Genomic DNA, 25,279 nt, shown 5'->3' with positions numbered 1-25,279 from the left:
GCGGTCTTTCGTTCGGCAAACTGACCGTTTCTTTCTCTTCCTGAATCTTCACGAATCTCCCGGGGTCGGAACATCCCAGTTTTCGTATTTCTGTTTGCAGTGTGATTTCTAGTATTTAAATGAAGACGTCTATTACGATGAACACAAAAATACAGTCCGCAAGGCACGAGACAAAGTTCGAATCCCTGACCCACTCCCGAATGGAATTGTGGGATCCTTCGACCCGAAGGCCAGTACGCTGACTCAAAGCAAAGAGCTAGAGTGAAATTGGGCATTTCTTATTGGTAAAGACATGTACCCGGTTTATACCAGCTGCTGCTGCGAAACTAATGCAAGTGGCTTGGACTGGAAACAAAGTGACAGAGCCAACGGATGATCAGACCTAGATAAAGTGCTATACTGCCGCTGTCATGACACTAGTTTGATATTTGAACATGTTTTACATAACTCTTGTTCCCTTTGTACTTCAAAATAATGATAATAGTAAATTATTAATTCTATAATGAAATCATCGCAATGGTAATTCGTTAGCCCAACTAACAAGCGCGTTTGAACTTATCACTTTCCCCTTCTTCTTCTCTTTCCGGTACCTCTTCATCCTCTCGCTGTGTTCTTTCTACGTTGTTCACTCCATCCCGTATTTAGTCCGGTGCGCTTTGTGTTTGTGATTTAAGGTTCTGAATTTTATTCTCTCTTGAAAGGTTTCTCCATTAATGTCAACTTCACTTAGGTCTTCACTCATTTTCTTTACCCAGTTATTACGATTTTTCTTTGATAAGGCTGAGTTTAAAATTTTCTTTGTCAGCCTGTTATCATCCATTCTATATAAGTGACCATCAAGTTGTAATCGGCGTTTACTGATGGTATCTGTGATATTTTTTGTAACTTGATCAATTTCATCTGATTTCTTTTTTAAAAAAATCCAAATTCCATTTTCGCATTTTCGTCCTGAGATTTTTCTCAGGATTTTCCTTTCTTCCTCTTTTTTCATTCCTTATGCCCACCTGAGGAGCGCATCTGAACTTACTTCGCACGTTTCTTCTTGTCTTCCCCAAATCTCTTCACTGTCTTTCCTTTTGCGTTCTTCCGTCCATCCTGTAGCTTGTGCTTTAGGTTGATCAGCAAATTTGTTTGTTTATCAGATTTCTGAATATTTTTTGTCTTGCAAGACTTACTCATTTATACATACATACATACATACATACATTATCATTATAGACTGTTATGCCTTTCAGCGTTCAGTCTGCAAGCCTCTGAGAATTTACTAAACGTCGCCACAATTCTCGATTTGCAACTAGTGTTGTGGCCTCATTTAGTTCTATACCTCTTATCTTTAAATCGTTAGAAACAGAGCCTAACCATCGTCGTCTTGGTCTCCCTCTACTTCTCTTACCCTCCATAACAGAGTCCATTATTCTCCTAGGTAACCTATCCTCCTCCATTCGCCTCACATGACCCCACCACCGAAGCCGGTTTATGCGTACAGCTTCATCCATCGAGTTCATTCCTAAATTAGCCTTTATCTCCTCATTCCGAGTGCCCTCCTGCCATTGTTCCCACCTGTTTGTACCAGCAATCATTCTTGCTACTTTCATGTCTGTTACTTCTAACTTATGAATAAGATATCCTGAGTCCACCCAGCTTTCGCTCCCGTAAAGCAAAGTTGGTCTGAAAACAGACCGATGTAAAGATAGTTTCGTCTGGGAGCTGACTTCCTTCTCACAGAATACTGCTGATCGCAACTGCGAGCTCACTGCATTAGCTTTACTACACCTTGATTCAATCTCGCTTACTATATTACCATCCTGGGAAAAAACACAACCTAAATACTTGAAATGATCGACCTGTTCTAGCTTTGTATCACCAATCTGACATTCAATTCTGTTGAATTTCTTACCTACTGACATCAATTTAGTCTTCGAGAGGCTAATTTTCATACCATACTCATTGCACCTATTTTCAAGTTCCAAGATGTTAGACTGCAGGCTTTCGGCACAGTCTGCCATTAAGACCAAGTCGTCAGCATAGGCCAAACTATTTACTACATTTCCACCTAACTGAATCCCTCCCTGCCATTTTATACCTTTCAGCAGATGATCCATGTAAACTACAAACAGCAAAGGTGAAAGATTACAGCCTTGTCTAACTCCTGTAAGTACCCTGAACCAAGAACTCATTCTACCATCAATTCTCACTGAAGCCCAATTGTCAACATAAATGCTTTTGATTGATTTTAATAATCTACCTTTAATTCCATAGTCCCCCAGTATAGCGAACATCTTTTCCCTCGGTACCCTGTTATATGCTTTCTCTAGATCTACGAAACATAAACACAACTGCCTATTCCTTTCGTAGCATTTTTCAATTACCTGGCGCATACTGAAAATCTGATCCTGACAGCCTCTCTGTGGTCTGAAACCACACTGGTTTTCATCCAACTTCCTCTCAACGACTGATCGCACCCTCCCTTCCAAGATGCCAGTGAATACTTTGCCTGGTATACTAATCAATGAGATACCTCGATAGTTATTGCAATCCTTCCTGTTCCCTTGCTTATAGATAGGTGCAATTACTGATTTTGTCCAATCTGAAGGTACCTTACCAACACTCCACGCTAATTTGACTACTCTATGAAGCCATTTCATCCCTGCCTTCCCACTATACTTCACCATTTCAGGTCTAATTTCATCTATTCCTGCTGCCTTATGATAATGTAGTTTATTTACTATCCTTTCCACTTCCTCAAGCATAATTTCACCAACATCATTTTCCTCCTCCCCATGAGCTTGGCTGTTTGGAACACCACCATGATGATTTCCTTTTACATTGAGAAGATGTTCAAAATATTCCCTCCACCTCTCCAGTGATTCCCTGGGATCTATTATGAGTTCACCTGAATTACTCAAAACACTGTTCATTTCCTTTTTCCCTCCCTTCCTAAGATTCTTTATTACTGTCCAGAAAGGTTTCCCTGCTGCTTGACCTAGCCTTTCCAGGTTATTACCAAAATCTTCCCATGACTTCTTTTTGGATTCATCAACTATTTGTTTCGCTCTGTTTCTTTCATCTACATACAACTCCCTGTCTGCCTCGGCCCTTGTTTGGAGCCATTTCTGATAAGCCTTCTTTATACCAATTTCGTAAATATCTTTGTTTATTTCTGTAAGCCAGTTGTGATTTTTTAGAGATACTGAGAGATTTAGTATTATCTTTGTTAGCCTATTGTTATCCATCCTGATCAGGTGACCACAGAATTTTAATCTTATTTTTCTAATGGTGCATGTGATTTTTTCTATTACTTGAGATTTCCTATGATCTCATTTTCATTAAAATACTATTTTCCATTTAGGTCCTAGAATTGTCATGAGAATGTTCCCCTCTTGTTTTTCGATGTTTTCATTGTTTATTAAAGGAACAATTAGTAATTTAAGTAACTCCACCAAATTACATCTCCTGTCGGTTGGTTACTGTGCTCGATAGCACAAACACCCAGTTGCGGTTGACGACTTAAGTTTAACCCTAGAACCACATCATACTTTTTGCACATCCGCCAAACGTCGCCATCTTGCTCTTATCTACCTGTAGTGTGATTGTTTAACTGTTGATTTGACAGCATCGCACAAGCGTTGTGATCGACCGTTATCTGCTATTTCTGTGTTACCTTCGTATATAACCCCGCATTGTGGTTTGTGTAACAGAAATTCATTCAAGCTACGGTACCTTGCTTTAAATTGCTGAATGATAAAGTGTAGTTGTGAAAATTGTGTTAAAAGCGGTGACATTTGGTATTATCCATTTTAATGTAGTTTTGCAAACATAAAATAGCGTCTTCAAGCAGAGGAATTTTGATTGACGAACTTTTAAAAATATTGAATGAAGAAGCAGTAAGTCGGAATGTAATATGCAATGATTTAGTGATTTTGAAGAAGACAGTGATGAAGACGATCATGCAACAACTGAAGAGGATGATGTAGATGACGAGTTTGAAGGAGAATCTGATGGTAATGATGCAGAACAAACCGTTTCTAGAAATGCTGTCTACGGGAAGAACGGCCACAAGTGGTACATGAACCCTTTCCGCTCAGCTAACACAAGAACAAGTAAGCAAAATTTGGTGCATCGTTATCCAGGAGCTAAAAATTTCGCACATAAGGTTTTGAATGAAAAAGACATTTCCAATTTATTTTTCACTGATGATATGTTAGCCGGCCCCGTGGTGTAGGGGTAGCGTGCGTGCTTCTCGCCCGGAGGCCCCGGGTTCGATTCCCGGCCAGGTCAGGGATTTTTCTCTCGACCTTAGTGCAAGTTCGAGGTCCACTCAGCCTACGTGATTAGAATTGAGGAGCTATCTGACTGTGAGATGGTCTCGAAAGCCCAGAATAACGGCCGAGAGGATGCGTCGTGCTGACCACACGACCCCTCGTAATCTGCAGACCTTTGGGCTGGGCAGGCCAAGGCTTTTCAGGAGCGTTAAGTGCCCTGGGGTTTTGTTTGGTTTGGTGGATGAAATGTAAATTCAGAAATCAATTTGCAGAAATCCAAATATACTTCAGAACAAAGCTACCTTCACCCAACAAATGTGTGAGAGTTGAGGGCAATGATAGGTATTCTTTATCGGAGTGGTGTTTTGAAAAATTCTGGATTGAACACTGGTCTTAAAAGCTCAGGACCCCCTCCGTTTAGAGCAACTATGAGCAAAAACTATGAGTTTTGTTGAATTGTCTACGGTTTGACGATACATCTACGAGGGAAGAGAGACGTGCAGCGGATAAATTCGCCCCTATAAGAGAATTGTGGGACATGTTTATGAACCAGTGTAGAGATAACAATACACCATTTGAACCTGTTACTGTTGGCGAACAATTGATATCATTCAGAGGGAGATGCCCGTTTAAAATGTACATACCGAGCAAGCCAGACAAATTCGGCTTAAAGATAGTAATGATGTGTGATTGCAAAGCATGTTATATGTGTTATGGAATTCCATGTGTGGGTAAAGAGCAACGTGACTCCAGTCTAGGAATCCCCACACAGTATGTTCTACGTCTGACTGAGGATATTCACGGATTCACGTCATGTGAAGTAGCTGAAGAGTTAGCAAAAGAAGGAACCATGAGAAAAAATAAGTCGGACATTCCCCCACAGTTGCTGCAAAAAATTCTTCATCAGAATTTGTGTTTGACGAGACATCAATGATGCTATCGATCGTTCCTAAGAGAAACAAGGCTGTTATTTTGTTGTCGACAGTGAACTGCCAGGGTATTGTTGATGACTTTTTTAAAGTTATCATTTTATTTCTCTCAAATGGCAAGATACAGTATTAACATACAAGAGTAACACAACAAGCAAATCACTCCATTTCTTAGTACAGTATAATGTTCACTTGTCACATGTCCTTCTGTCCTTGAAAAATAAAACAAACAAACAAAATATTTTTTATTTTTTACTTTTTCTCTCGTATCCTATTGTTCTAGAACATTGTCATTTTAAAAACATTGGCACAAAACCTCTCACAAATAAGCCTGAAATGATATTGTTTTACAATGAAACCAAGGGTGGCGTGGATACTCATGATCAGCTGTCTCATTCCAGAACTGTTTCTAGAAAAACGAGAAGACGGCCACGAGTGTTTTTATGGGATGTTAGATACTGCAGGGATTAATTCATTTGTCATCCATTACTTGAACAATTCCTCTGGCTCAAACACGAAAAGAAATGAGTTTCTGAAACGTCTTGCGTTTTCTTTGTTTGAAGGTCATATCGAAATGCGTTTGTCGTAAAGAATTCCTAAACATCTTCGAAGTCTCATCTCTCGGGTTCTTGGCTGTGAGGAGCCTACCAGTGAAAATGTAGTGGTAAGAGACAGGCCTGGACGATGTGCGCTTTGTCCTAGAAACAAAGACCGAAAAGGGCAAACAGAGTGTGTGATTTGTTCTCGCAGTCTGTGTGTCGAACACCGGCATGGGATCTGCGGTGAGTGCAAAGATGAGAGAGCCTAAACTTTTGCAGGGGGCCAATGACCTTCGATGTTAGGCCCCTTAAAACAACAAGCATCATCAAGCAAACTTTTGCAGGATGCTTGAAATTAACAAAAATGTGCTGTGTTCTGTCATTTCACATATTATGGATGTTTGAAATATGTTTTCTCATATATTAGAACAGTTACACCTTAGTAAATCACGAGATTCCCAAGTGTGTATAGTTATTTATAACGTGACAGATGAATTGTCAATAACATATGTGAGTATTCGTAGGTAAATGCATTAATCCAACCTAAAATAAACATTACAGCTGAATTTTTACAACACTTTTTTAAGTGGGTCATGGGGGACTCCACAGCGTGGTTCATGTCCTGTAAAAGCCATGGTGTGGTTTTACGTGCTAGAAGGACAATGCTTGACAGACAAAACGCTTTAACATACGATACGTTTTCAAACCGCGGCTGTCCGGCTCCATCGCTAGCTGGTCTTTGGTCCAGAGGGCCGCGGTTTCGATTCCCGGCCGAGTCGGGGATATTAACCTTAATTGGTTAATTCCAGTGGCTCGGGGGCTGAGTGTGTGCGCCGTCGTCATAATTAGAATTCATCATAGGTAGGGCGCCATCCTCATAGACGCGCAGGTCGCCTGTACGGCGTCAGACCTGCACCAGCCCTCTCCGGAGGCCACACGCCAAAACCGCGTCTGATAATCGAAATTAGTTTGTCCTGTCAATCAATCAATCAATCAATCAATCAATCTGTTAGTGCACATATCGCATTAACAATTATATTTGGGTGATTGTCCAAGGAAACGTTTCTGGCACAAGGACACGAGGACGAGTCGCAAAAAGATGGGCTGATCAAGTAAGAGAGATCATGGAGAGTTACTGTCCGGAAAACGCAAGTACGTACAGAATGGTATCAGCTTATAAAAGGAACAACAAAGTCCTTGGGTCACGATACTCAGTCATGAGTGGAACGACTGGAGAGGGAGATTGTATCATTTATTTGTGTTTTAACTTAGCAATATTGTAGTGTTTCGTTTATATAATGTATTTATTGATGAAGCTGTGAAGAGAGGGCAGCACCTCGCTTCCAGGACTGTTTTCTGGCGCGAGAGACAAAAGAAGCGCGTCAGACGTAACATGTGGAGACAACAGTCTCATGAATTATGTAATTGCACAACAGTGCCAACATTTTAAGTTCAGCCAAACCATTGGCACAATTTTAGTTACGTCTTTTCAAGTGTAAATAATATTTCTAGTGTTTTTTTTAGTGTCAGTGCGTACCTCATATGTGTGAATGTATAATTGTATATGTACAGGCAGTACATACAGTAATTGTGTGTTTTAGTTCACGTATAACTGAATAAATCAGTGACTTGTGTGCTCTTTATTTGTCATAAACGGTATTTTCTTAATAACATTTAATTGGTCCTCCGAAAGTGTACTTTATTATGTGGTTATTATATGCGACCACCAGAGGTAAGGTTAGATCGTGAACATACAGTAATTTCATCTCGGTCAGACATTTTCGTTCTCCGGGCCGGATCTTCGAGTTTTCCTTTTTACGTGACAACAAACATAGTCCATTTACAGTCACTTGATTATGCCGATAATATTGTGTGATGTATCGTGGTGCAATTTATGACGCAATTCGCCACGTGGCTGATTTACGCGCGAACTCACGCCGCTAAATCAGAGTTACCAATCGCGCCGGTCAAATCTTCCGCGCTGTGGAACGTACAACCTGTGGACTGTTGGCAGTAGCAACCCTGAGTCATTTCAAGATGGCTCCTTGATGACAAGTATTTGACACACCTTACAAGGTCAGATACAATTCATATATTTATTCCTATCCTTTCATTATGACACAGAAGAGTATTAAAATTCTAATACGCAAACGAGGTATAATAAAGGACAGCGTGACACGTATTAGAAGCTTCATAGATGGGTTTAACAGTGAGCAGGGAATTGTGGCTATTATCTCTCGTAGAGAAAGTTTAGAGGAATTGAAACAAAAGTATGAGGACATTCAATCCCAGTTAGAAATCAGTGAGGAGGGTGAAACATACGAAGCAGATAGAGAAATATTTGAAGACACATATCATCAGATAAAGGTCGACATATACAGAATAATCACCCAGCATGAAATAACAGATCTTTCCAGGCACGGCACTCAAGGGAATATCTCAGTAAGCAATAATTACAATGGGGCCCACATCAAATTACCTACTATTACACTGAAACCATTTGGAGGCGAGTACGAAGACAGGAGAGGATTTCACGATTCTTTTGCATCTATGATCCATAACAATCAAGATTTGCACGATATTTAGAAATTTCACTACTTAATTAGCAGTTTAAGAAACGAACCTCTTTCTATTGCACAAAGTCTCCCTCTATCTGCTGAAAACTACAGCATAGTTTGGCAAAGGTTAATAGACGGATTTCAGAACAACAAATTAATTTCGTCAATTCACATTAAGCGGATATTAGAGCAAGAATCAATCCAAAAAGAGAATGCCAATTCCCTCAGAGAGGCTATAAACACAAGTCAGGCCAATGTGAAGGCATTACAGGCCCTTGACTTAGATGTTTCGATTGAAGATTTATTATTGTCACAATAGTTAATCAACAAACTAGACCCAGCGACTAGGAAGGCATGGGAAATACTTCAGGTTCTGAGTTAGAATCTCTGGAGGTGTTGTGGAGATGTTTAGCACTTGAGGCAATCAAGCCAGGTACTTAAGTTCAGCAGATTAACCAGTCAATTAGAACTACACCCAAACATCACGTAAGCAATGTGCATGCTAGTGTTAATTACCAATGTGTACTCTGTAAGGGCTCACATTACCTATATGATTTTTCACGAGAGTTTAATCCTGATGTAAACAAGGCATGTCCACGCCTCAGCCAAAGAAAGAGTTGTGATTCGCTGAGCGTGTACTATCGACCTCCGCCCCGTCAATGTCTCGTGTTCGGACATACAGTGCTGAGCATATTACCTAAAATAGACGAGGAACAGATTTTGAGCTGTGCGAAACTAAACAGAGGGGTCTAAAGGGAGATCTACTGCTGAAGATTAGGGCCTACGTTATTTATTTATTCATTTCTGAATATTAAAGAAAGCTATCGTAGGCTAGAGCACCTCTTGCTCCATTTCTCTCACTGTGAATACTGACACTTTACAGCTGCTGCAAGATGCAACACCTTATCTCCACGCTGTACAGCTTGGGACTTTCCCTAGCTATGAGAAGACTTCCTGCATTACACCACGCCTTCTGCCTTCATATCTCGTTATTTAATCACTGTTTAATTTAAAAAAATTATAGATACACACCGGTATATATGACAACCATATTTTACTTTGATTACGTACTCTTTCAGACTATCTAAATGTAATAAACTAAGATAAAATTAAATTAATGCCACCTACTAATTTTCTTCGAGCTCGCATACAGTCCAGTGAGTACGACGGTTGCTTCTCCAATCAACTACGTCTGTGTCCACGTGCAAAGCCAAGGTGCTCCGCCTATTTGTTTACATCAGGATTAAACTCTCGTGAAAAATCATATATATAAGTGCGAGTCCTTCAAAAGGCTCAATGTCCATGAGAGACATAATGTTGTCAGAGATTATAAATTATGCTTTAACTGCTTGGGCAATAATCATAATGTCAATCAGTGCCAATCAGGCTCGCGCAAGATGTGCGGAAAATAAATTCACTGTTGCATGATGACACCAGACCAGGCCAGTGCTTAGCTCACGGGAAACAGAGAGGGAACACAGCTCGCGCCAGGCAGTAGCTAATCACACGAGCCGTTCAACAGATGTTACTCACTGCGCTGTCAAGGAATCCGATCTGTCTAGTCTTGATATCAACAGCGATAGTCAAGGTTAAGGACATTCACGGTAATATGCATGAGGCTAGATGTCTTTTGGATTCAGATTCTCAAACGAATTTCGTGAGCGAAGAACTGGCTCAGTTATTACGTCTCAAAAAACGAAAACATGTTACACCAGTAACTGGAATAACGGTGCAGGAGTTCAAACATCACACTGCATTACGGTTCATTTGCAATCAGCGGTCAGCCCTTTCAATATAGATTCCACATGCTTAGTGCTACCAAAGATTACAAACAATTTGCCAAGTAGAAAAATCGACATTTCAAGATGGAATCTACCCACCAATATAAAATATGCCGACAGAAATTTCTACATGCCAAGCAAGATCGATTTGCTACTCTGTGCAGACATATTCTTTAAGGTTATATTGGAGGGCATGAAAATTCCTGATGGGTATCCAACATTGCAGAATACGAAACTGTGCTGGGTAGTAGCTGGCCAGGCACACAACAACACCAAAGGGAAAATGCAACATCACTATTTCATCCAGGTAGACCAATTAGACACACAACTTAAAATATTCTGGGAAATAGAAGAACTGAATATGCCACCACTCACCAAAGAAGAAAGAGATTGCGAAGAACACTTCACCAAGAACACAACGCGAGATGCTACAGGAAGGTTCCGAGTTCGACTACCACTTAAACAGACTTCATCGCAGTTAGGGAATTCATACCATAGGCAGTAAAGATTCTACAGTATTGAGAAGAAACTTAATCGTAATCCCAGATAAAGAGAAGAATATTCAGCATTCATGAATGGGTATCTGAATGGCCACATGAAACCAGTACCCACGTACACCGAAGATGGAGGATACTTCATGCCACATCATGCCGTACCAGCACTAAAACTCGTGTTGTCTTTGATGCATCTGCTAAAACTGACAGTGGCGCATCTTTGAATGATAAGTTACTCGTAGGTCCTAGCATATAAGACGACCTGCATTCTATGTACTACGTTTCAGATCACACAAGATTGCTCTTGTCGCAGATATTACAAAACTGTATCGACAAATTCAAGTTGACAACGAGGACATGAAACTACAACGAATACTATGGAGAGACACTAGCACCGAATCTCTCCAGTGAAATGAAATGTCGTATGGCTTTTAGTGCCGGGATATCCCAGGACGGGTTCGGCTCGCCAGGTGCAGGTAGGCGACCTGCGCGTCATGATGAGGATGACATGATGATGAAGACAACACATACACCCAGCCCCGTGCCATACGAATTAGCCAATTAAGGTTAAAATCCCCGACCCCGCCGGGAATCGAACCCGGGACCCTCTGAAGTGAAGGTCAGTACGCTGACCGTTCAGCCAACAAGTCGGACACCTCTCCAGTGTTATGAACTCACGACAGTTACTTACGGAACGGCATGTGCTCCTTTTCTCGCTGTGAGATGTTTGTAACAGTTAACCGATGAAGAGTCTAAGGAATTTCCACAAGCAGCAGCTGTCCTTAGAAATAATTTTTATGTTGATGACCTCCTAACCGGAGCCAATACTGAATCAGAAGCCATTCGCTTAGAGCAAGAATTAGAGACATTGCTGTTAGGAGGAGGATTTTAACTTAAGAAATGGTGTTCTAACAGTAGTAAGGTCATGTCAGAAATACCAGAAGAAAATAGAGAAACCAAATCACCACTTCAACTCGACAATGCAGACACAGTAAGAACATTGGGAATACTCTGCCACCCTTCTACGGACCAGTTTCAATTCAACATAACTGTTAAAAGGGTTTCCCATGCAACCAAGAGAAGTGTACTCTCAACTATTGCTGCAATTTTTGACCCTCCGGGCTTATTGGGTCCAGATACTCTCTCATGCAAGGTCTTTATGCAAGAACTCTGGACTTTTCAATTAAAATGGGACCAAGACCTGCCGAGTCAGCTTCTTAACACTTGGAATGCAATTTACTCACAATTACGAGAACTTAACGATATAAAAATTGACAGATAAATTTTAAGTAAGACTAAAGTTTTAAATTGTGAATTACACGGTTTCTGTGATGCCTCGGAACGTGCTTACGGGGCATGCATATACATTCGTAGCACAGATGAACAAGGGCTTATTTCATGTAATTTGATATGTTATAAATCAAGAGTCGCTCCACTTAAACAATCGTCAATTCCACGCTTAGAATTGTGCGGCGCTCTCCTGTTAGCAAGATTACTTAAGCGAACGTTCACGAGTCTCAACCTGGATATTAATTCTATTCATGCGTGGACAGACTCAACAATTGTCTTACAATGGATTTCGTCATCGTCGACAAGGTGGAAAACATTCGTCGCCAACCGGGTCTCTGAAATCCAGGACACGGCTGAAAACTGCACATGGCATCATGTATCTACACAGCAGAATCCAGCTGACATATTGTCGCGAGGAAGCGAGTCTCAAGCATTAAAATTACACGACCTCTGGTGGTATGGACTGTCCTGCTTGTGCCAGCCTGAAGAATTATAGCCAATCAGTACTGCAGAATGTACCTCAGAAGCACTTGAAGTCAAACAATCAACAGCTGCGATAATGAAGACATCACTACAAGGTTTTCCTCGTTATCAAGAATGAAACGTGTCTTTGCGTACTGCAAGAGATTCATCCACAATCTACAGCACTCACAGGAAATCTAACCACGGAAGAATGCAACAATGCACGATATATTCAATACCAGGAATTTCAGAAGAAATTCAATATCTCCAACTGAAAAAAGAAGTTGACAAGAGAAGTCAGTTAAAACCTCTTGCTCCATTTCTTGATAAAGACGAGTGTCTCAGAGTGGGCGGGCGATTACGTAATGCAGACGCAGCATATGACCAGAAACATCAGTTCATATTACCAGCGCATCGCCATGTCACGAAATTAATTATTCGTGACGAACACTTAAGATTACTACACACCGGGCGAGTTGGCCGTGCGCGTAGAGGCGCGTGGCTGTGAGCTTGCATCCGGGAGATAGTAGGTTCGAATCCCACTATCGGCAGCCCTGAAGATGGTTTTCCGTGGTTTCCCATTTTCACACCAGGCAAATGCTGGGGCTGTACCTTAATTAAGGCCACGGCCGCTTCCTTCCAACTCCTAGGCCTTTCCTATCCCATCGTCGCCATAAGACCTATCTGTGTCGGTGCGACGTAAAGCCCCTAGCAAAAAAAAAAAAGATTACTACATGCTAGCACACAGCTACTAGGTGCATCACTTAGAATGAAGTATTGGATTCCTCACGCCAGGACAACTGTCAAAGGTGTCATTCGCAAATGCGTGACGTGTTACAGGTTCAAGGCCGAGAGCTCATCGCAATTGATGGACCAGCTGCCTGTTGAAATAGTTAAGCCCACTTGCCCTTTCCTGTATAGCGGTGTAGACTTTGCGGGACCCTTCTTCATTAAACAAGGTTCTCCACGTAGTAAGTAATTTAACCACCGAAGCCTTCATTGCTGCCCTAAGGAGAATGATACCCCGGAGAGGAAGGGTACTTCAACTTCACAGTGACAATGGATCGTCGTTCATCGGTGCTAGAAATCAACTTCGAGAACTTCACCAATTATTACAATCAGAGCAACACCAACGACAGATTGATAACGTTGGAATCCAAGACGGATTTACCTGGAAATTCATTCCTCCACGAACACCAAATTTCGGAGGTCTTTGGGAAGCTGGGGTGAAATCCATGAAATTTCATCTTGCTAGAGTTACCAAGCACGCCCACTTGACATTTGAAGAAATGACTACTCTCCTCTGTCAGATAGAATCCATTTTAAATTCATGTCCAATCACTCTCCTGAACAATGACCCAAATGACACCTCGTATCTTTCACCAGGACATTTCCTAATAGGAGAACCCATGATGGCCATACCTGAACCAGACATAACCTTATCAAATACTTCAAGGCTTTCCAGGTGGAATCATCTTCAAAAGATGAAGGGACATTTTTGGAACAGGTGGTCATCCGACTATCTGGGCAGCTTGCAGCAGCGCATGAGATGGAGGTCAGCACAGCCCAGTGTATCTACAGGAACTGTTGCGCTAATTAAGGAGGACAACATTCCACCATTGGACTGGAGATTAGGCATTATTGAGCAAACATTCCCAGGCAAGGACGGGTTGGTGAGAATCGTTGATGACCGTACACCCTCAGGAGTTTATAGGAGACCTGTGTGCAAATTATGCCCACTCCCAATTGACCAGTGACCTCAATGTAGTGCGTCGTCAATATGTTCTTGTGTATTTGTGCATATGTATTTATCTTTGTCTTGACAGTTTTTTGAGACAGAACTCAATGCATTACTTGTTTTATTTTCAGGGTATTTAATTTCATTGTTATTGCATTCAATTTGTAAATGTAAAATGTGAGTACATTTTAAGTGGGCCGGTATGTTACTGCACATATCGCATTAACAATTATATGTGGGTGATTGTATAATTTATTTGTGTTTTAACTTAACAGTATTGTAGTGTTTCGTTTATATAACGCATTTATTGATGAAGTTGTGAATAGAGGGCAGCACCTCGCTTCCGGGACTGTTTTCTGGCGCGAGGGACAAAGGAAGCGCGCGAGACGTAACATGTGGAGACAACAGTCTCATGAATTATGTAATTGCACAACAGTGCCAACATTTTAAGTTCAGCCAAACCATTGGCACAATTTTAGTTACGTCTTTTCAAGTGTAAATAATATTTCTAGTGTTTTGTTAGTGTCAGTGCGTACCTCATATGTGTGAATGTATAATTGTATATGTACAAGCAGTACATACAGCAATTGTGTGTTTTAGTTCACGTATAACTGAATAAATCACTGACTTGTGTGCACTTTATTTGTTACAAACGGTATTTTCTTAATAACATTTAATTGGTCCTCCGAAAGTGTACTTTATTATGTGGTTATTATATGCGACCACCAGAGGTAAGGTTAGATCGTGAACATACAGTAATTTCATCCGGTCAAACACAATCAATCAATCAATCAATCAATCAATCAATCAATCAATCAATCAATCAATCAATCAATCAATCGATCAATCAATCAATCAATCAATCAATCAATCAATCAATCAATCAATTCCACAATTACTAGGTACGGAACACAGTATTACCGGTCCAAATATCGGAGTCCTTTATGTAAGGTTGCAACAACAGCAAGAGCAGCAATTTGTTTACGAAGGTATTTTACAAGGCGAGCACTCATATTCTCGTATCCCCTCCTCTCCCCTTCCAGCGACTTCCCTTCACCACAGTCCTGTCCGGCCATAGCAGACTTACTTTACCACTGCTGCCTGAAGAGTTACTGAACGCCTAAGAACATTCGCTTTTTAATACTTTATAGCTCACGATTTATAGAACAATCTCTTCTATCACCTTAAGTTACATCCTATAATTACAGACCAGTGTCCTTATTCCAATTATTTGATACAAATGATACATAGTGTGTGTTCAGTCAGTGAATGAACCCATGCTCTCTTGGTTTCAGTTTGTCTCACGTTGGGATAATACCAGCGTAATCCCTACAGGCTACTGCGGTTTAGCTGTTCTTTGTTGAAACAAGGAAACATTTAATTTTGTAAAAGAATCCATCGTGGACCCATTGTATGCAGGTTTTGTCTGGCCAGTTATCAGTTCAAAGTCAAACTGAATGCAACATCACGCTCACCAGTAGATGGCACTGCACAGCCGGTGTTAAATATCATACGAGGGCTGTTAATAAAGTAGTGGCAACGCAGGGGATCGGTCAGGTGGCGCTGTTGTGCATGTGACGAGCATCCACTTGGGAGTGTTGTTGCTCTGTGGCGTTGAAGTGAAGAGTGTCGATTTCACCGCTCTAAAGCGTGTTTTCAAAAGGTGGATTAAAAATCGAGGTTGCGCGTGGCAAAAATACATTATGATGTTATAGAGTATTACTTGAAGCCTGTGTGAGTATAGGATGGGTGAAGGTGCTTGGTGCGGGTCTGGAGGAGAGTCCGCATGTGCGCCGCACATCTTAGCTGGTTTCCGTACACCATCAGTGGACTTATCCTTAAGGGTTGGTCTCAGTCATCAAACGGTGTCACACATACTGACGAATTAACCAACTCATCGCCGTACACAATTGGCACCGGCTGGGCACGAACCTACGAGCGTCACGTCCACAGAAATTTCGACAGGAACTTATGCCGAGGGTGTTATTCTTACGCATGTTGTGCCCGAGCGAGTGATTACATTGCTAGTTCATTAAATATTGCGTTCTATCAGTACTTTATTGACAGCCCTCGTAGTGACACGCACTTAGAGGCGAGTGTGTGCTCCAGAATGCTTGAGATGACGAACTAAGACGGCGTGTTTCAGGTTCGTGCCGGCACAGGTCTCCAGCCGGATGGGGAAGATCTTCGGCAACATCATGGGCGAGATCATCAACAATTCATTGGACGTGACCTTACCACTTGTGGGCTACCTCCTGATGCACCTCCAGGTGAGTTTCCTACCTCAGTACCATTGGTCAGAAATCATGTGTGGGGATATCAGTTAGAAAAGTTGGCGAGGGGAGAAGATCTTAAAACGTTACCTACAAAAATGAGATAAGATAAATGATTTCCATGTACACTTCAAATTTTGGACAGTGGGGGATAACCAGACAGTGCATTGGACCAAAACAGGAAATGTATCGAACAACTGTACGTTATAAAATTCGTGTAAATTATAATTTCTCACCTTTTGTGTTTTATACACTTTTACGTTACGAATAATAATATTATAAGTACAACAATGGATATATTCGCGATTATTACATTTTCACAGAGTTCTATTCTGTCTAATATTTGTGCATAACAATAGTATAGAAAGCATATATTCAATCTTCTTTATATCCGGCGAGTTGGCCGCGGCTGTCAGCTTGCATCCGGGAGATAACGGGTTCGAATCCCACTGTCGGCAGCCCTCAAGATGGTTTTGCGTGGTTTCCCATTTTCAGACCAGGCAAATGCTGGGACTGTACCTTAATTAACGCCACGGCCGCTTCCTTCCAACTCCTAAGCCTTTCCTATCCCATCGTCGCCATGAGACCTATCTGTGTCGGTGTGACCTAAAGCCACTAGCAAAAAAAAAAAATCCTCTATATTATGTAGGTAAGGTTTATTCTGCCCGAAGGCAGTCCGAACCTCCGCAGAGGTGTTCCTGAGCTGGAGTTTACGTGCGGTAGGGTGGCCAGTTCCTTTCCGCTCCTCCATTCCCTTACCCCCCACCAACAGCGCGTGGCAACCCATCCAACTCCTGACCACGCCCAATGTTGCTTAACTTCGGAGATCTCACGGGATCCGGTGTTTCAACACGGCTACGGCCGTTGGCTATATTATATAATACTCTTTTAATCTTTCATTCTTTCTTTCTTCATCTGTTTTCCCTCTAGGGTTGGTTTTTACCTCGGTCTGAGTGAGGGATCGCACGTCTACCGCCTCGAGAGCAGTGTCCTGGAGCGTCAGACTTTGGGTAGGGGGATACAACTGGCGAGGAGCACCAGTACGCCGCCCAGGCGGCCTCACCTGCTGTACTAAACAGGGGCCATGTGGGGGGATGAGAAGATTGGAAGGGATAGACAAGGATGCGGCATGAGCTTAAATTATATACCATCGTGGCATTTGCCTGGAGGAGAAGTGGGAAAGCACGCAAAATCACTTCCAGGATGGCTGGGGTGGGAATCGAAGCCCCTCTACTCAGTTGACCTCCCGAGGTTGACTGGATCCCGTTCCAGCCCTCGTACCCCGGCAGAGGCGGGAATCGAAGCCGGGCGTGAGGGGATGGCGTCTAATCATGTTAACCACTAGACCACAGAGGCGGATTAGTCCTTTAATAATAATAATAATAATAATAATAATAATAATAATAATAATAATAATAATAACATGAAGAAGATTAAACGAGTACGGTTTTCGGAGACGGCGAGGTGTGGCAGCTTATCTACCGACACGAGACTGACGTATTTGAAATACCACCGGAGTGAGCCAGGATCAAGCTGTGATCGAAAAGCCAGGAGTCTACCTCCTGAGCTACTCAGCCCGGCGAGTACGCGACGAGCTGTAGTCAATCAACGGCGAGCATCGCTGACGTGGAAACAACTGGCGATGATCAGAAATGAAATGAGAAGTGCAAGGGGAAAAAGGATTCATAAAAGAAGGGGGCTGTAAGTCCCTGGAACATTACTATTGCTGCTCATTTCTTGTGTCTCCGTCCGGCTCCATGGCTAAATGGTTAGCATGCTGGCCTTTGGTGACAAGGGTCCCGGATTCGATTCCCGGCGGGGTCGGGAATTTTAACCATAATTAGTTAATTCCGCTGGCACGGGGCCCGGCTATGTGTCGTCTTCATCATCGTTTCATCCTCCCCACGACGCGCAGGTTGCCTACCGGCGTCAAATCAAAAGACCTGCACCTGGCGAGCCGAACATATTCTCGGACACCCCCGGCACTAAGAGCCATACGCCATTTCATTTTGTCTAGTGTGTCCACTATCTTCTTCCAAACCCAGAGTCTGACACACTTCTGGAGCGACCGGTCTACTTGGAACACAACCCTTGTCATTAGTCCGTAGACTGGTTTGATACAGCTCTCCATCCTAGCCTATCCTGTACTAACGTTTTCATCTCTACGTAAGTACTGCATCTGCTTGTCATATCCATACCTTGCTCTTACCGCCTACACTTCCCTCTAAAAGCAACTGAACAAGTCCTGGATGTTTTAAGATGTGTCCTATCATTCTATCTCTTCTTCTCTTCACATTTAGTCAAATCGATCTCCTCTCGCCAATTCGATTCAGTATCTCTTCATTCGTGATTCGATGTATCCACCTCACCTTCAGCATTCTTCTGTAACACCACCTTTCAAAAGCTTCCATTCTCTTTGTTTCTGAGCTAGTTATCGTCCATATTTCACTTCCATACAATGCCACGCTCCACACGAAAGTCTTCAAACCCACCTTTCTAATTCTTATATCAATATCGAAGTGAGCGAATTTCTATTCTTATAGAATGCCTTCCTGTGCTTGTGCTAGTCTGCGTTTTACGTCCTCCTTGCTTGTGCCATCGTTAGTTAGCCTTAACCGATTGAAATGATCTACATAAAACCCATTTAAAGACTTGTAACTGAGAAACGAAATTGCAAGCATTACTCCAACAAATTGACATTCTGGACGCATATCGCAAATTTATGCAGGTGGAATGTCAGGAAATGACTGTTAGATAAAAAAAGCAGCTCAAAAAGTAACCACTCATGAGAACAGACTGTACAGGGAGAGGAAGAGGCGCCGTCAGTTTTTGGGGTACCTCCGACGTGATACGCAGCTGATTGAAAGTTCGAATTTTTTCCATCCGCACCACGTGTTCGCGTTCAAAGAAGACACAGACCATAACGTTAGTGAACAGCCAGGTACGTTTATATTTCGTAGACCGACAGAACGCTTATCACAATGTACCATCTGGATTATGGGAATAGTCGCACGTCATTGCAGACCATCAAAGACACTTGTACTCGAAATAGACTTTCAACGTCCTGTTGAGTACATATTTAATTTATTTACTAATTTAATTCCTGGGTTACAGCAGGGTACTAAACCCGAATTACAGTAAATCTACAAATCTTTAAAGTACTTATGAAATTACATTGATATAAGCCTTTGTTTTTAATAACCAAAAAACCAATTCTCAATAACTGAATTCATCATTAATTAGGGCTTGTAGTAACGATGTAAAAGAGAGGACATATAAGTCTCTGGTAAGACCGCAACTAGAGTATGGTTCCAGTGTATGGGACCCTCACCAGGATTACCTGATTCAAGAACTAGAAAAAAATCCGAAGAAAAGCAACTCGATTTGTTCTGGGTGATTTTCGACAAAAGAGCACAGTTACGAAAATGTTGCAAAGTTTGGGCCGGGAAGACTCGGGAGAAAGGAGACGAGCTGCTCGACTAAGTGGTATGTTCCGAGCTGTCAGCGGACAGATGGCGTGGGAGGACATCAGTAGACGAATAAGTTTGAGTGGTGTCTTCAAAAGTAGGAAAAATCACAATATGAAGATAAAGTTGGAATTCAAGAGGACAAATTGGGGCAAATATTCGTTTTTAGGCAGGGGAGTTAGGGATTGGAATAACTTACCAAGGGAAATGTTCAATGAATTTCCAATTTCTTTGCAATCATTTAAGAAAAAGCTACGAAAACAACAGATAGGGAGGAAACTACCACCTGGGCGACTGCTCTAAATGCAGATCAGTATTGATTGCTACTAGTCTTAGATTCGAAAAACTAAAAATAAACTTCACAATAACTGAATTATCCAGTAACTTCTTTTATTTTACAATTTGCTCTACGTTGCACCGACACAGATAGGTCTTATTGTGACAAAGGGATAGGGAAGGGCTGGGAGTGGGAAGGAAGCGGCAATGGCCTTAATTAAGTTACGGCCCCAGCATTTCCTTGCTTTGAAAATGGAAAACCATCTTCAGTGTTGCCGACAGTGGGGCTCGAACCCACTATCTCCCGGATGCCAGCTCACAGCTGCGCGCCCCTAACCACACGGCCAACTCGCCCGGTTGCAACTTCTTTTTGATAGTTGTGTTGTGACAGTGAACAGCATAACATTTTATGAATGTGGATATTCATATGTCGAAGTCCAAGTTTTTGTCTATGCTAACAGCTTCATTATAGTTGTGATATAACGTTGTGGGCGGTTGTCACAACTCTTTCACTCCTGAACGTGCTGCGGTACCTTGAGTGCAGGCCAGGAACTCTGCGAAAATTCATTTGCGACAGTAAATGCATGTTATCTGTTTTATTGCTTAATAATGTATGCAGGTTCGTTCGTTCGTAATCTGTTTACAGTCCAAGGTCGGTTTTTCCCTCGGACTCAGCGACGGATGCCACTTCTACCACCACAAGGGCAGTTTCAGACTCTGGGTCGGGGGATACAACTGGGCAGGATGACCAGTACCTCGCCCAGACGGCCTCAACTGCTACGCTCAACAGGGTCCTTGTTGGGGAATGGGAAGTTGGGAAGGGATAGACAAGGAAGAGGGAAGGAAGCGGCCGTGGCCTTAAGTTAGGTACCATCCCGGCATTTTCCTGGGGGAGAAGTGGGAAACCACGGAAAACCACTTGCAGGACGGCTGAGGAGGGAATCGAACCCCCCTCTACTCAGTTGACCTCCCGAGGCTGAGTGGACCCCGTTCCAGCCCTCGTGCCACTTTTCAAATTTAGTGGCAGAGGCGGGAATCGAACCCGGGCCTCTGGGGGTGGCAGCTAATCACACTAGCCACTACACCACAAAGGCGGACATGTATGCAGGTACTTGAAGAAAGGTGAAGTACAGAACAAAAGGGGCTAAACGGACCTCAATGGGATCCGAACCCACAAACCTGTTGCCAGGTCTGGCTGGCACTACTGCAGGCCGCAATAAGAACTGATGGTTACACACCACAGCTGTGTACAATGGCATGAAGGGATCCAGTTGGGTGGAAATGTGGTAATCAGTTTCGTCTTAAAGGCAGACTGTGCCGAAAGCCTGCTACAGACTTACCGTTCCCATAATAATAATAATAATAATAATAATAATAATAATAATAATAATAATAATAATAATAATAATAATTGTTACCGTGTTTTGGTGGTAGTTATGCATGAAAGAAGGTGCTGGGTGGTGAAGGGGTCTCAAGCTACTAAAGTGAAATTAATTTTAAAATTTAACAAGGTTATATTTTCTTTTCAAAATTAGGTAACAACAAATAGAACAGGTACTTAGTAGCCGAAACACGATTGACAAATACATTTACATAGGTACCCCATTTGGGGCTTCAAAAAGTCAGAAACATAATTCTTGAGCCATGAGCCCAACCTTACAATGAACACCATACAACAAAGGGGCCGAAAACCCCCAAACATGCCAGAAACACCGGCTTCCAATTACATCCAAAAGCCTCCTTGAGGCAGAAACACAATTTTCAAAAAGGTCAACTTCCCCTTAAAATACAAGCCTATCATAGGCCACTCCGAACTCCACCTTTAAGCCGTCCTCAAAGGACATATACACAGGGGCAAAATACCCAATCTACTGAGGTCTGTTAAATGACAAGAAAGTTAATACATGACCTCTAAAATCACAATTTGAGAGGAGGCGAACTTGCACTCCTAATACACTTTGTCTTTAAGACCTATTTTGGCTCTAAGGCCACTGATGCAAGGGCTAATCCCATACTACAGAGGTGACTTAAGAAACTACTAACTTACATTACTGAAGAATAGGTTGCGAAAAATAAGTTCACCTCAAACAATGTGAGTGGGAGCTCGAGAGGGTTAACACTCTCTATCCCAGTATGTCGCTTTACAAGAGAATAGAAGAAAAGAGAAGTTACATTTTAGGAAAAGGTTACATAGGGGAACGCTTAGAACCTGCCCCGAAAGTTAAACTGCTGAGCTGGCAAAGAAAAAATTTATTAATCGGCCATTACCTTATTGTTGACCGCTGCCGAGGAAAGAGGCGCTTCCCGCCTCCTGCTATGTACTTAATACACTGAAAGATGGAACAGAAGTGGCCCGGAGACCCTAAAATCAGCAGTTTAAATACTCTCGCAGAAAGTTCTAGGCGTTAGGGGAAAGAAAACACCCTCCCACAAAGATTTTATTGGGTAGGACCCCGCAACAGATTCAAGTTGGGGAAAGATACACCAGATTGGTCAGAAATTAATTGAAAAAATTCGTGATTGGATACATTCAAAACAAGGGGAAGAAAGGGGTAAATATTGCCAACTTAAACAATGACAGAAAGAAATTTAACAAAGAACAAACTCCTGAAATTAAATTTTCTCCAACAAAATAGTTCTTTGACTCCGCACTAGGGTGCACTATTGTTGATCTTCCGTAGTGTCCTCTAGAAGAGAAAGTTCACACTTCTTAATACAAGCAAGACAAAAGTACGTCGAAAATGACACAGTTCACAAACTCAAAAATTTCCAGGTAGTGACATCTTCTGAGAAATTTGGAAATTAAGACCGTAGATAAAGTTCAGACTTCCTCCAGAAGAGGAGTTTCAACTGGCGCAACTTTTAAATAAACAGTGTGGAGGTGTACCGCCCGGTACAATAATAATAATAATCGTATGGCCTCCTGCTGTCTGCTCGTCAATTTCGACGTTCGGTTTTACTCTAAGCCCACTAGATGGCAGACCGAGTCTATGGCTGAGATTTAATGAATTTTGTCCGGTAAACACCAAATGTGTCCCGAGGGATCTTTTACATGCCGACATCGTACGATATGGAGTTTTCAATGGTCTTTTTCCTCCCTTCAAAAATCCCACTATCTCTGCCGGGTTTGAACCCGCTATCTTGAGATCCGGAGGCCAGATCCACAGAGGCAGCTGACGACTGAATTTCAGATTGAGAATGCAAAACTGGAACAGCGGGAGGTGTACTCTCCGAGGATGGTAGTACACTAAATGAAAATGAATCAATGCTATACTAGACTTAACTAAAGTTGGCGTCTGACAGGTAAGGTTGGAGGGAGGAGCACTGCACGTGCCATTTCATGATGTTGCCACATTCTAGCATTCCTTTCTACATGCTCTTACCCCTCGCTTCCGGCTCACTTGTTCCCTCCTTCATTCTGATCGCTGTGATCTGTTGTAGACTACCTGGCCAGGCGGTGTCGTCCCATTTGCGATCACTCTTATACAAACAATCAGGTTCTTATCAGTGACAGTGACAGGTTTGGCAACTCCCAGCAAGACGACCTGCCCTGAAGTTTTATCTCCATAGCAACCGCAGTCGCCCCACCCTCGTTTCCATGGCAACCACACAGCCACTCCCTTTATCCCGCCCCGGCAGGCACTAAACGGACCTCCCTCTGAGAAATGTCACACGCCAACTCTTATTATTAGCAGTATAGCAAAGCTAACGGACGAGCTCGTAGTTGTGGTGAACAGTATTCTGTAAGAAAGAATTAATTGACTTCTCGGACGAAAATACAGCGTGATTCAAGTCGCCCCGTCCAGTATAGTTTTATGCAACCTGAAAACATCTGCCGTGCCGGTATGCTCAGACAACACAACCGCGTATGTTGGTATTTACCGCCTCAGCATGATAGGACTCGTATTAAATCTTGGAAGACATGCGTGTGCCTTCTAGATCATATGAACCTGACACGCCGGCGAAACACTAAATTGAATGGATGAAAACCGCAACGGTATAAGTGACATTTTTTTAAATGAGTTAAGTGCAGCATGTAACTCCGGGAGGATGTATCTTTTCACCAGCAAAGAGATACAAGTGATAGCGGTAATATTCTGCGCTCTAGTGATGGGTGGTATAACTACAAATAGCATGCTTTATATGAGAGTTAAGATGTTTAAATGCCTTTTTCTCTGAATGACCAAACTGCTACTTATACCGTTATGGCTTTCATCCATTCAATTGATATTGTGACCGCAGTAAACCTAATACTTGCTATAAGCTGCCCGTTGTGCCGTGTGGGACCGTAGTGTAGTTGGTAGAGGCGTGGGGGAACGGGCTTGCATGTTTGGTGGCGGGTTCGAGTCCGGGGCGAGGATTACCATTTTTAAAAATATGTGTTTAATACGTACCGCACGCAATGTAAGTTCAATACCCGCTTTCATGCAAATAAATGAGGAGCATGTCAACGTGGAAAACATGCCGAATGACAGCACGCCCTAAACAGCGAAGTATGTGCAGTGGCAGACTGCGGGAAACACGACGAGAGCATCCGGCTCGGTGTTTAAGACCTTAATCACTGCACTGTTATCTACTTTTATGGATTGATTCTCCTCTTCGTTACACCCGGTCACGAGGCACGACACATTAACATAGTTACATGGTAAAAGGACGTTGCTACATGATTTCAAGGCGTCATGTTTTGCGAACGGATGACCTAACATTTCGCTAGGGTTCAGAATCGTGTGCAAAATGTTCGCACTGAAGGTTAGTACCGTACAGTACGCCTGCAGGGGAATAGAACCCCGATAACCATATGCACGTTAGTTGGGCTGCAGCGAATGCTACTGGAAAGGGCTGCTGAATCACACTGTATATTGAAGTTCAGTGGACTTAGGATATCTCACTTGTAAGTATGTAGTAACAGGCATGAAAGTGGCGAGAATATTTGCTGATACAAACACGTAGTAGGAGGGTATTGGGGATGGAGCTGGCTTCGCTGAGCGGGGTCATGATTGGCGAAAGGCGTACGATACGTTACCTCGGACTCGCCCATGGTGGGGTAAGAGAAGTAGAGGTGACGATGGTTGTATTTAGCTTTCAATTATTTACTTATAGGAGGTGCTAGTTTTTTTGCTAGTTGCTTTACGTCGCACCGACACAGATAGGTCTTATGGCGACGATAGGACAGGAAAGGTCTAGGAATGTGAAGGAAGCGGTGTGGCCTT

General features: G+C 42.4%; 1 protein-coding gene across 4 annotated transcripts in view; it reads left to right on the top strand.

The window, feature by feature from the left end:
* The window catches only part of LOC136886796 (uncharacterized), a 262,354-nt gene that overhangs the window by 213,436 nt on the left and 23,639 nt on the right, over positions 1–25,279 (top strand). For all 4 annotated transcript variants that reach the window (XM_068230684.1, XM_067159601.2, XM_068230683.1 and 1 more), the window contains one exon: positions 16,200–16,323. In XM_068230684.1, the coding sequence (XP_068086785.1) occupies positions 16,200–16,323 (124 nt within the window). The remainder of the gene's footprint in view (positions 1–16,199; positions 16,324–25,279) is intronic.

The sequence above is a fragment of the Anabrus simplex genome, chromosome X (genome assembly GCF_040414725.1).
Source record: "Anabrus simplex isolate iqAnaSimp1 chromosome X, ASM4041472v1, whole genome shotgun sequence".
Lineage (NCBI taxonomy): Eukaryota > Metazoa > Arthropoda > Insecta > Orthoptera > Tettigoniidae > Anabrus > Anabrus simplex.
The sequence above is the reverse complement of the archived record's forward strand: the minus strand, read 5'-3'. Positions and strand labels throughout refer to the sequence as shown.